General features: G+C 52.2%; 1 protein-coding gene across 1 annotated transcript in view; it reads left to right on the plus strand.

Moving 5' to 3' along the window:
* Window positions 1-356: 356 nt before the first annotated feature.
* SH2D3C (SH2 domain containing 3C) overlaps window positions 357-12,563 on the plus strand; it is a 43,773-nt gene continuing 31,566 nt past the window's right edge. The window contains exon 1 of the mRNA XM_048513016.1: window positions 357-501. Within this exon, the coding sequence (XP_048368973.1) occupies window positions 421-501 (81 nt within the window). The 5' untranslated portion in view covers window positions 357-420. The remainder of the gene's footprint in view (window positions 502-12,563) is intronic.

The raw sequence follows: 12,563 nt of genomic DNA on the forward strand, positions 1-12,563 counted from the left end.
CTCCAGTTCTATGCCCGTGCGGGGGGAGCAGAGGCAGAGGGTGCGGCTGGGGAGGGGGCACGATCAGTCCAAGAAGCCAGGGAGGGAAGCCCTTGCCCCCCCCCTGCCCTGCCCCTCCTGTGCCTGCGGCCCCGGGCGTGCGTGTGTGGGAGAGCAGAGGCAGAGTGCGGCTGGGAGAGGGCACGATCAGTCCAAGAAGGCGGGGAGAAGCCCCCCTGTGCCCTCCGTGCCTGCGGCCCTCGGGGCGTGCGTGTGTGGGAGGGGGGGGGGTCTCTAGTCCCTCCTCCCCGCCTCCCCCTCGGGGCCCCGCCCCGCCCCGGGCCCCGCCCCCGGCCGGCGATGAGGTAATCGGAGCGGCAGCGGCGGCGGCTGAAGTTAAAGCCCGGCCGGGGCTGAGAGAGGCGGGAGGGGGTCGCCACCATGACGGACCGCTGCAGCCTCTGGAGCGCCCTGTCGGCGGCCGCCTGCTGCTTCTACCGGGGCTCCTTCATGCAAGTGCAGGTGAGCGGCAGGCAGGCAGGTAGACCCACCCCCCCCCGCCCCCGGCCAGCCCCGCGTGGAGCCCCCCGAGCCGGGTGGGCGTGGGCGGCGGGGCTGCTGCTTCCCGGGCACTCTCCTGGCGGAGGGGGTGGGAGGGATGCGCAGAAGGGGACCCCCGCCCCAAAAGCCGGCAGGGGAGCTGCTTCTCCCCCCCCCCCCGGGGTTCATTGTGGCAGAAGGGGGGGGGGGCTGGACGTCTGCAAGCCCCCCCCCCCCATGGCAAGCGACCCCGCACCCTTGAGGGCTGCAGAGGGGGAGCGGCTCCTTCCCTGGGCTTCCCTCCGTTCATTCATTCATTCTTTCTGGGTGTGGGTGGGAGGCAAACCCCCCCCCCCCACACACCCGGCAGTCGCAGCGTCTCCTTGACAGGAGGTGCGCCCGCAGGCGAAGGAGGACTCCCAAGAATGTTGTGGGGGGGCGGGGGGGGGAGGAATCTGGAGGAGGCTCCTTTTTTGCCCAATTGGGGGGGGGCGTGGGGGGGGCAAGGTCTGAGAATGGAAACCTGCGTGACCTTTCCGGGCCAGGAACCAGTGCATGATGCCCCTGAGCAAGTGCAGAGGTGAAGAAGGCAGGTGGGGGGGGGTGGGGGGGGGTTGTTCCAGGGGCTCAGCTGCCTCCAAGCTGCAGGGATACCTTGGGGGGGGGGATTGTGCCTACTGGGGAAAGGGGGAGGGAAAGTCCTCAGCATTAGCCCCACGCCTCTCTCACCTCTCTCACTTCTTCCCGTGGGGTGGAAAAGAGAAGGCGGGGGGCTTCCCTTCCCCCACCCCCTCCCATCTTCCCCCTTCTGGTTCCCCACCAGAGTCCCAACGTGGCTCATTCCCCCCTCCCTCCAAAAGAGCTCCTCTGCCCCGCTGGCACGACTCTGGTCTGCTCCTTGATCCCTCGTTGCAGCTGGCAAAGCGGCGGTGCCCCACTGTGCCGCCCAAGGAAGGCATCGCCCACAGATGGTCCAGGGGCTCTTGTAGTCTGAGGCAAGGCAGGTATTGGGGGGGGGGGGGCATCAAAAGACTGTATAACTACTTTCCTGTGCTTGCGTTGCCTGGATTCCAGGCCTGCCCAAGCGGGGTGGGGTGGGGGTACCCTAAGGAAGTGCCCGCCCATCACCTGCCCACTTGGGATGGGTCTGGACCACTTTGCAATCTCGGAAGCAAATGACAAAGGATTCGGATGTGGGATATGAATGGAAGCCGGGCGGAGGCCTCGAGCCCTGGATGAAGGAGAGAAGGTTAGGGTTAAGGTTAGCGTCCATCCAAAAGTCAGGGATGTGCCCTGCAAATTCATCATCATTTTTCCCCCTGGGGGAGTTATTTGGATTGGGTGTCGTTCCTCCTTTTTAAAAGCACCATCCTTATTTTGGCACTTCAAGATGTATTTAAAACATTGCGGGGCTTCCGCTGTCTCTGGATTGGGGGGGGGGGGGATTGATTATTTTAGCATGATGTAATCCTGAAAACCAGGACCAGAAAGCAGTGGCGTTGAATTAGCCGGCTCACAAATCTCCCGCTCCTGAGGATATTCGGCTTGTCATCCTTTCTCCCCCTCCCCGAAAAGGCCGGGTTGCATTGGGTGGGTTTGTGGGCACTGAGTTACGTTTGGCTTTGTGTTTCTCACACTGGGGTTGCAATCTCATTGGGGTAGGACTGTGTCACTACTCATTCATGTCTGGGCAGTATTTCTAAAACATCCCCCCCCCCCCCATCATCATTGTTACAACCCCAAATCATTTTCAAACAGGGTTCCCCAGACCCTCTCAGCTGAGTAGAACCTAAACAAACCCATTGTTGTATATGATGCTGGAACTCCAAATGTGTAATTTGGATGCTGATTTGGATTGGGGGCGTCCTGGCAAAAGGGGGTGGATTAATTCTCCACCCTGTGTCTTTTCTGTAGTGGAAAAGGCCCCAAACTGCACCCCAACTGGTTTTATCCCCAGTAAAGAGAAAAAAACCACTATGACTTTAATAGTCCAGGCTGAAATCTTGGAAGCTGGGTAGAATGGGCCCTGGTTAGTACTTGAATAGGAGACCCCGAAGGAAGTCCAGGGTCTCTGAACAGAGGCAGGCAATGGCAACCAACTTCTGAACGCCCCTTTCCTTGAACAGTCTGTGGGGTCGTCATGAGTCAAACGCGACTTGATGGCAAAAAAAGGCCGGGGAGAGGCACAATGTGGGACCTGTCTCTTTAGCAGCAGTGGCGTAGTGGCTAAGAGCAGGTATTGATAAGGAGGGAACTGCTTGATTCACTGCTCAAGCTTCCTGAGTGGAGGCTTCTCTGGGAATCCATCTTGGTTTGTACACACGCCAGCTGGGTGACCTTGGGCTAGTCACAGTTCTTCGGAGCTCTCTCAGCCCCACCTACCCCACAGGGTGTTTGTTGTGAGGGGGGAAGGGAAAGGAGATTGTAAGCCCCTTTGAGTCTCCTACAGGAGAGAAAGGGGGGATATAAATCCAAACTCTTCTTCTTCTTCTTATTTCCCATTGCCATGGATTAAAACTGCCCAGCAGAGGAGACTTTTCAGGAAATGGCACAGGAGGGGAGAATTGATTTGCCATTGCTGTGGTCCCCATCCATATCAAGCCCAAACTGACTGCTTTGGACCCCCCTAAAGTTCCCGTCACTGTCAAGGGCCACGTGGCCCTTGCTGTATTTAACGCTGAATTCAAGGGAGGAAATATGGAAGGCGCCTTCCAAGTGCTTCCCATCTAAAGATGGCTTACAAATTTGCCCCCATCGTCCTGAAGGTGATCCTATGAGAAGAAGAAGAAGAGTTTGGATTTATATCCCCCCTTTCTCTCCTGCAGGAGACTCAAAGGGGCTTACAATCTCCTTGCCCTTCCCCCCTCACAACAAACACCCTGTGAGGTAGGTGGGGCTGAGAGAGCTCCGAGAAGCTGTGACTAGCCCAAGGTCACCCAGCTGGCGTGTGTGGGAGTATACAGGCTAATCTGAATTTCCCAGAGAAGCCTCCACAGCTCAGGCGGCAGAGCTGGGAATCAAACCCGGTTCCTCCAGATTAGATACACGCACTCTTAACCTCTTACGCCACTGCTGCACTGAGAGAGAGGTAATGCAAATCAGGATCTAAAGTTTGGCAGCACAGGAGGAGACCGTCTGCTCCACAGCAGCAAGGCACGCAGAATTGGTCATCCTTCTGTTGAGGTCATCTCTTAAGCCATGCCAGTGCACGCCAGGAACACTGTCCTGTCTGAAATCTGAAATCTCTCATTGGGCAGCCTGTGGTTCAGTGGGAGGGCCTAAGACAGCGACCTGCCAATTCCAACACGTTCCTCGTCCAATTCATGAAGCATCAGCTTATCATCAGCTATTAACTATGGTGGCTCCGGAGAACTTCCATATTCCGTTTGACCCTGAATACCACTTGCTATGGAAAGGAAGTTCTATTTCATGCAAATGTCTGTTTGGCACTTTCGGAAACAGGGCTGCTCCAATCCAGCAGGATCCTTCTCCGTGTTCCCCAGGAACAGTTAACGGACCATTTCATACATTGTCGAAGGCTTTCACGGCCGGAATCACTGGGGTGCTGTGTGGTTTCCGGGCTGTATGGCCGTGTTCTAGCAGCATTCTCTCCTGACGTTGCGCCTGCATCTGTGGCTGGCATCTTCAGAGGATCTGATAGTGGGAAAGCATAGATAGCATATACTGCACTTGCTTTCCTACTATCAGATCCTCTGAAGATGCCAGCCGCTGATGCAGGCGAAACGTCAGGAGAGAATGCTGCTAGAACACGGCCATACAGCCCGGAAACCACACAGCACCCCATTTCGTACATGTTCAGAAGGGAAATCTGTAAAACCCAACGTTCTGCATCTCTTTGGGACTCATTCTCTGTGTGCTGCTAACATTTGCATTGTTTTCTTAGGCTGATTGTACACTGGCATTCTGCACCACAGTGAGCGTGCGGCTCCTGCAAGGTCGAGGTTTTTGAACTGACTCCATTTTGTATCTCCAGAAGTCCTGTTCACCCCACAGTTTGTGAGCGTGGGGAAACTGCGAGGTTTCCCTCCTTCTGGGTCGCTGTAGTCAAAAGTCAAGATGAAGGTGGCCGGTTTTGTGTCTTTGAAGCTCTTTAAAGGTAGTATCGATATTGTTTATATCAATATTGTTGCGGCTGCTTTTCGTTGCTTTTGCATTTTTAGGTGACGGCCGCTTTTTCCTAAAAATGCAAAAGCGACAAAAAGCAGCCTCAACGATATTGATATATCAATATAAGCAATATTGATAATACTTTCAAAGGGGTCTTTTGAGTGGGCACAGGCAGCCGCGGGGAAATGTGTGGAGACCCCACTGTCAAGGGACCGCCAGACTAGGAGTTTGGCAGAAAGCGCCCCATTCATAACAGGACAGCATGGAGTTTATAGCGAGAGGTAAAATAAACTGCCTTCCAGATGTTAATGGATTGATAGTTCTATCATCCCCTGCCAGCATGATGCTGGCAGGGGATGATGGGAGCTGTAGTCCACAACATCTGGAGGGCCACGAGTTTGACACCCATGGTTTACAGGCTACGTTTATTGTCTCATTTTTCCCAAAAGCCACCTTTTTTCAGATTGGATGGACGATAATAACTGGGCCAGGACAAGGTGCATTGGTGAATGAAGCAGGGAATCTACATTAGATGCATGCAGAAGTATCGGTCACCTTGCTGCCTTTTGCTGAACGAACAGACCAGTTCCAGAGAATAGATCAGTGGTGGCGAACCTATGGCACAGGTGCCAGAGGTGGCACTCAGAGCCCTCTCTGTGGGCACGCACAGAGTGCCCCCCCCCCACATCTAGGCTGGCCTGGGCCGCTGGGCTCGATTATTAGCATTAAACCTAAGACCTAGTTTTGGGGAAGCAGTGTAGGTAACCCTGTTAAGCGCTGTTAAACCCCACTGATTTTCATGCGAAGAACTAAAGCGCGCTCTTTTACCTGGGAGTGAGCTCGGTTCTAAACTAAAACCTCAATATTCAGGTTAAATATCCGTATTGGCACTTTGCAATAAATAAGTGGGTTTTGGGTTGCAGTTGGGCACTCAGCCTCGAAAAGGTTCACCATCACTGGAATAGATTGTTTAGTTTCATGGCTGAACGGGGATGTGAGTTCGGTTCTTCCGCTGCACCATCGCGTCACAGTATTTATTATCCCATTGAGTTGGTGTTGATGACGGCCCAAAGCACTGTTGATGTGTTAAGCCGGTGCGGGATGGAGACCTGGGATCAAATCCTGGCTCAGCCACCAAGTTTACTGGGTGCCCGTGGGCCTGTCGCTGCCTCTTCGCCTAACCTGGCTCGTAGATATGTTCTGAAGGTAAAATGTAGATGGGGGGAAGAGATGGTTTGAAGAAAGGACCTTAAAAAAGGTCTGGGTAAATGATGTCAAGTAATCAAACTGGAGGAGGGAGGAGGTGGCCCCGCCGTGTAAATATTCTTAATCTTGTATATTGCCATTTCTGCATTGATATTCTCCGGGGGTTCAAGAAAAAAAAATGCCCCCCAGCCGTGCCTTTTCAGGGCAGGTTGGATCAACAGTGGGACGCAGACGCTTTGTAAAAATCATGTTACCGCTGGCTAATCGTGATCCCCTTGGCAAGAGCCGTCATGGTTTAAGCTGTGAGCTTTCCCGGCCAAATCTGTCCCGAAGTTTATCCCCGTGTACTTCTTTTGTGATCCAGTCTGGCCCCTTAAGCTTTCCACTGCAGCTCAGACAAAACGCCCAAAGCGTGAGAGGCCAGGACTGCTTTTCTCAGACATTTCAAGCTGGGTTTTAGAACAGATTGGAATTCGGAAGGCACGGCAGCCCCAGAGGCCAGGCCGAGCAAGGGTTAACAAAGGTGTGGCACAGGTTAATTCTGCACGTTGCCTGCGGGTCCTTGCGGTCAGAAAAGCCGCAGCTCTGGCTCTCCTCCCCCAGCGCTCACCTGCCCCTCCGGACGATCTTTTCTTCCTGACCGATTTTCTGCCTGAACCCCTTGCGCTGAACTCTGCATGAATGACAGGGGGGCTTTCCAGCTGACACCAGCATCTCTTGCCTCTCCCCACCAATCGCAGTGCGCCTGGCGCTTGGAGAAATGACATCATTTCTGGCCAATGGGAGCCGAGGAAAGAGATGCAGCATTTGGAGTGGGATAACGGATGGATGGATGTTCAGTAGGCATACATCACGCACCCACACACCCATCTGCACCCGAGCACGAGTCCGTGTGCTCCATGGGCTCCACCCTGCAGCCAAGGATACCTCTCTGGGTATTCTCCAGCGCTGCAAAACGCGTTGTCCCTGGCTGCCTCCCCGTTTGGAAAAGTCACTAATGCAGCCTATCGGAGGCAGCTCGAAACCCCACTTTTAAGTCTCAGTGACTCTTTGAAGCCTCTCATCCAGAGGTGGGATCCAGCAGGTTCTCACCAGTTCCCGAGAGTGGGTTACTAATTATTTGTGTGTGCCAAGAGGGGGTTACTAATTGGGTCCGCTTTCCCACCTCCACGCCGTCGCCTCCCCGAGAGGCATCCTGCCTTTGAACGTGAAGGCTCCATATAGCAATTGCGACGAATAATGTCACTCCCTGAACTGGGTTAATCCCTTTCAGGTCCTGCAATTCATTGATTCTCAGCCTTTCGTACCTTTTATCTCACCAGTCTCTATCAAAGAACCTGTGTGTTTCACCATTGCTGTGTTCAGATTTGTGAGTTGGGGCATTTTCTATAATGTGATGATGATTTAGAAATGACCTGGTGCAAAAAAAAATTGGGGGAGTCGTGGTGGGGTGGCTGCCCATGGGGGGGGGGGCATCCAACTCAGGTTTTGCCCAGGGCTCAGGTTTGCCTAGGCACGCCTCTGCCCCCTTTGCTGAGGGAGGGCTGGCGAGGGAACCTGTTACTAAAATTTTTGGATCCCACCACTGCTCTCATCTCAGCTATTTTGAAAGAGTGGCACCATGTCCCTTTCTTTGCTCTTCTAAAGCAGCTTCAGATTTCTCATCTGGCTACTTGGGTCCCCTGCTGCTTCTTTGGATCGTGGCTGAACGATGGGACCTGTTCCTCACCCAAAAGACAGAACTCAAATATCACCAGTGTGATGTATCCATCCTCTATCTTGATATTTGGAGGCAGTGGCGTAGCACCCACAGGGCAGGGGGGCGACGCCCTGGGCGCGCCTCGGGGCAAGGGCGTTCCGGGGCGGGGGCGAGCACTGCCGTAGCAGGGGCGGAGAACGCACATGCGCCCTGGGTGCAGTTCCCCCTTGCTCTGCCCCTAGTTTTTTTGGGGGGGTAGTGACTCACAGGTATGATCTGGCCCTTATACTGTATATGAAAAGTGTGTGCCTTTATGTTGTAGAGAATTCTTTAGTAGATGCAGAGCACTTCAGTCTATGCAGCAGTGGCGTAGGAGGTTAAGAGCTCGTGTATCTAATCTGGAGGAGCCGGGTTGATTCCCAGCTCTGCCACCTGAGCTGTGGAGGCTTCTCTGGGGAATTCAGATTAGCCTGTACACTCCCACACACGCCAGCTGGGGGACCTTGGGCTAGTCACAGCTTCTCGGAGCTCTCTCAGCCCCACCTACCTCACAGGGTGTTTGTTGTGAGGGGGGAAGGGCAAGGAGATTGTAAGCCCCTTTGAGTCTCCTGCAGGAGAGAAAGGGGGGATATAAATCCAAACTCTTCTTCTTCCTCTTCTGTTGTGGGTTTTCCAGACCATGTGGCTGTGGTCTAGTAGTTTTTGCTCCTAACGTTTCACCCACATTTTTGGCTGGCATTTTCAGAGGCATGTCACAGTTAAGATGCGTTTCTTTTCATGATCCACAGCTTTGCATTCCTCTTAATGCCACCGACTGTTTTTGGTTCATTGTGAGACTGGGGCCGATTCTGCACAACCCAAGTAAATTGTCTTCGGCATGGAACTAAAAATGTTTCGGGGAGGAGTTCTGCACAGCTTTTCCCCCTCAAAACATGTTGAAAACGTTTTATTTCCCCCTCAAAGCATTTTATTTGGAAATGCTAAACTTCCTTGCCAAACTGTTTTGAAAACTTTTGCTGTTTGCTGTGCAGAGAGCAGGAAATGTTTCATTTCTCCCACCCGATCTTGAAGCTGTCGCTTTAGTTTTCTCCGCCGTTTGCTGCCTGCCATTTTCTACCACTTCAGTGTTTTTCGTACTGTCCGTCATTTGCTGAAGTTTTCCAGGGATGTTTATTCATTATCACGACTGCCCGCCATTTCCATCATTAAACGTGCATTAATTCAGTATTGCTGGCCAATTACGTGAAGGTGTCACTTCTCCTTTTAAAAAATATTTTCTGTGAGATATCGTCAAAGCTACTGAGATTCAATATGAGAATCAGCAATATGCATAGATTTTGAGGCTCCATAAGTTTCGAAGATATCTCACAAAAAATTTTTTTAATGGAAAGCGTTGTCACATCATGTGGACAAACAAAAGTCAAAATGGTTCTTTTTGAAACATTTGAAAAACATTTTAAATGTTCTGTGTGAAAAAATCCTAAAGGAGCAGCAGTGGCGTAGGAGGTTAAGAGCTCGTGTATCTAATCTGGAGGAACCGGGTTTGATTCCCGGCTCTGCCGCCTGAGCTGTGGAGGCTTCTCTGGGGAATTCAGATTAGCCTGTACACTCCCACACACGCCAGCTGGGTGACCTTGGGCTAGTCACAGCTTCTCAGAGCTCTCTCAGCCCCACCTACCTCACAGGGTATTTGTTGTGAGGGGGGAAGGGCAAGGAGATTGTAAGCCCCTTTGAGTCTCCTGCAGGAGAGAAAGGGGGGATATAAATCCAAACTCCTCCTCCTCCTCCTCTTCTTATTCTTATCAATGATGAAACAGATGTACATAACACTATTTATATTCTGTGCATGTGGCTCTGAATCATGAGTAGTGTTTGGGTTTCTGAGAAATTCCAGCTTTTTAAAAGAACACTTGTCCAGTTTTTTTTGGAAGCAGCAAGGTTGTCAGTGCAACGCAAACAGTCGGGCATTCACCTACAAAGCCAGCGTTCCAGGGCACTCTTGAATTATGCTCGAGGCGTCGTGTTGTACATACCGCTCAAAACACTTTAAAGCTCTCTTCTGCTCTTTTTGGCACACCAGCAGAAATCAGAACATCTGTATGGCTTTTCAGGGACCAGCTGTTGGCTCCAAGTGTGGATTTTAACCCTACACACACACACACAATTCAGTGGAAGATTTTATTCCTGGATTTTAGGCAGGGGTGCCCTCCACGTTCCTGCTTCCACCCCCAAACTCCTTTAAGCCCCTTATCTGCCTGCACTTCACATGCTGTGTTTCCACGAGAGAGGTCAGAACGGAGGCTTCTTCCCAGCGTGCTGATGGGAAAGGTGACGGCTGAGGTCTCCAATGCAGTTCACCCCCTGTCTTTTTGGGCCTGGGGGAGGAGAAGGAGGTTTAAAAGGGCACAGGAGGGGCTGCATCTGTCTCCCAAGAGACCCACGTGAATTCTTTTTTTGGTGGAGGGCCCCCCCCCCCCCGAGAAACACAAGCAAACGCACACTTGCGTGTCTCCAGTTAACAATGATTGTAATGGCTTGCGATTAGATAGTAAATAACTCAGGGATATTTTGTCACTGGGTGTTCTCAGCCCTTCAGTCTCTTTCTTCCGCTCTTTGTTTCTTCTTGGCCTTTCTGGTTTGTCTTGGCGGCAAGGTCACGCAGCCTCCCGTCTTGCCCACAGTCACGTTCCTCCGGCTTCCCTTGTTGTTCTCCGCAGGAGGTCCCTTAGAGAGGCGGAGAGGGGGAAGGAATACAGAAGGCTGGAGAGAAAATTGTCCTCCGCGTGGGTCACGTGCGGAAAGATGTCTCTGGGGGGAACAAAAGGGAAGGTGGATGTGGCCGGCTCATCTTCTCAGCCCCATATGGCCTTCAATGTAGCCGGGGACTGTCGAGATTTGAGATCCCCTCTCCTCTGATAAACCTTATTTTTGCTTCTTCTTTTTTTTGCAGACGTGTGAGTGAGTCAAAATGGGTGCATTTATCGCTTGGCAGGGCCCAGCTTCCTCCTTGGCGTCTCAAGAAGACAAAGGGGTGGGAAGGCCAGTGGTGGGGGCAAAAATTTAATATCCATCGCTGCAAAGAAAATGGATACGATTTATAGATTTCAGATACAAGCGCCGGGTGGTTTCAGGGAAGAAAACGAGTTCCACGATGTGATCTTCAGTTCGAGATTAGCAGACAGTGTCCTGAAATGCTGGGGGGGGGGCGGGGGGAGGCAACTCTGAACAATTGGTGTGACGTGCTGCTCCATCTTTGTCTATGCCAGCGATGGCGAACCTATGGCACGGGTGCCCGAGGTGGCACTCAAAGCCCTTTCTGTGGGCACATGTGCACAGAGTTTGTCATGTGGCGGGCAGAAAATCACACCCCCGCACACATCTATGCTGGCCTGGGCCCGATCCTTTACCTGGGAGTAAGCTCGGCTGCTGACAATGGGGCTTGCTTCTGAGTAAACCCTCCTAGGGTCGTGATTCACCAATTCAAAGCGTTGCACGGTTGCTTCACCAAGCTTACTCCCGAGTAACGCATGCCTTGGAGCCAACTGTTTTTTCTAAACTAAAACCTCAGTATTCAGGTTAAATTGCCGCGTTGGCACCTTTGCGATAAATAAGTGGGTTTTGGGTTGCAGTTTGGGCACTCGGCCTCGAAAAGGTTCGCCATCACTGGTCTATGCTGTCTGCCTACACACAGCTCCGTTCTCTTGCCCCAACCCACAGAGAGACTGGATTCAAAGAGGGATTTCCCCCCCCCCCCCCCGCACACGCCACGCTGAAAGAGGCCGGAGTTTCTGGGACTGAGGCGGGGGTTTTCATGGTGATAGCATCTGCTGCGGCCCGGGGCAGCCCCTGGGAATGCCCAAGGGCCTGGACCTGTGGCGTCCATTAATTCTAACGCCGAAGGGGCACTTTGTGGGAAAGGGCCGGAGCCTTTAAAACCACCTCTGTGTAGCAGGCCGTGAGCATTTTGTCAGCCTTCAGTTATCATACTCGTTTACAGAATCTGTTGTACTGCACCGCAAGCAACTGTCTTGCTCTGTAGGAGCGCTCCTACCGTGTTTCCCCGAAAATAAGACAGTGTCTTATATTAATTTTTGCTCCCAAAGATGCGCTATGTCTTATTTTCAGGGGATGTCTTATTTTTCTGTGTTCTGTTCGTCGGGCATGCTTCCAAACAAAAACTTTGCTACGTCTTACTTTCGGGGGATGCCTTATATTTTGCACTTCAGCAAAACCTCTATTATGTCTCATTTTCAGGGGATGTCTTATATTCGGGGAAACAGGGTATCTGTTATGACCAGAGGGAGAGACCCCCGCTTTGTGTTTCAGCCATTGGACAGATCACTAAATGACCATTTCCAGGGCCTTCTTCATTGTGCATTACAGATTCCTTTTCCACCAGCATTACCGACTGCCGTAGTAGCAGTAGTGGTTAAGAGCAGGTGTACTCCAATCTGGAAGAATCAGGTTTGATTCCCCACTCTTCCGCTTGAGAAGCGGAGGCTTCTCTGGGGAATTCAGATTAGCCTGTGCACTCCAGCTGGGTGACCTTGGGCTAGTCACAGTTCTTCGGAGGTCTCTCAGCCCCACCTACCTCACAGGGTGGTTGTTGTGAGGTGGAAAGGAGTTTGTAAGCCCCTTTGAGTCTCCTTACAGGAGAGAAGGGAGGAAGCTGGGCCCTGCCAAGTGATAAATGTACCAATTTTGACTCACTCACAGGAGAGAAGGGGGGGATATAAATCCAACTCTTCTTTTTCTTCTTCCTTCTAAGCAGACCGAGTGAAAAATGGAGATCGGCCCAAGAACAAATCTTAAAGGTTCTGCTTCAAGTGACCATATGGTCAAAACTGTGGTGGGTCTTTTCTGGGGTGGCACCCTGACTGTCTCCCTTTCTCCATAGCTGGGCCTAGTCTTTTGAGATTTATGTCCTGAGTGGTCTTTTCCATTCACCCAAGCCTTTGGAATGTATGTTGGGCTGAATCGATCATGACTATTGTTGTTGTTATTGTTGCAA

The sequence above is a fragment of the Sphaerodactylus townsendi genome, linkage group LG12 (assembly GCF_021028975.2).
Source record: "Sphaerodactylus townsendi isolate TG3544 linkage group LG12, MPM_Stown_v2.3, whole genome shotgun sequence".
Lineage (NCBI taxonomy): Eukaryota > Metazoa > Chordata > Lepidosauria > Squamata > Sphaerodactylidae > Sphaerodactylus > Sphaerodactylus townsendi.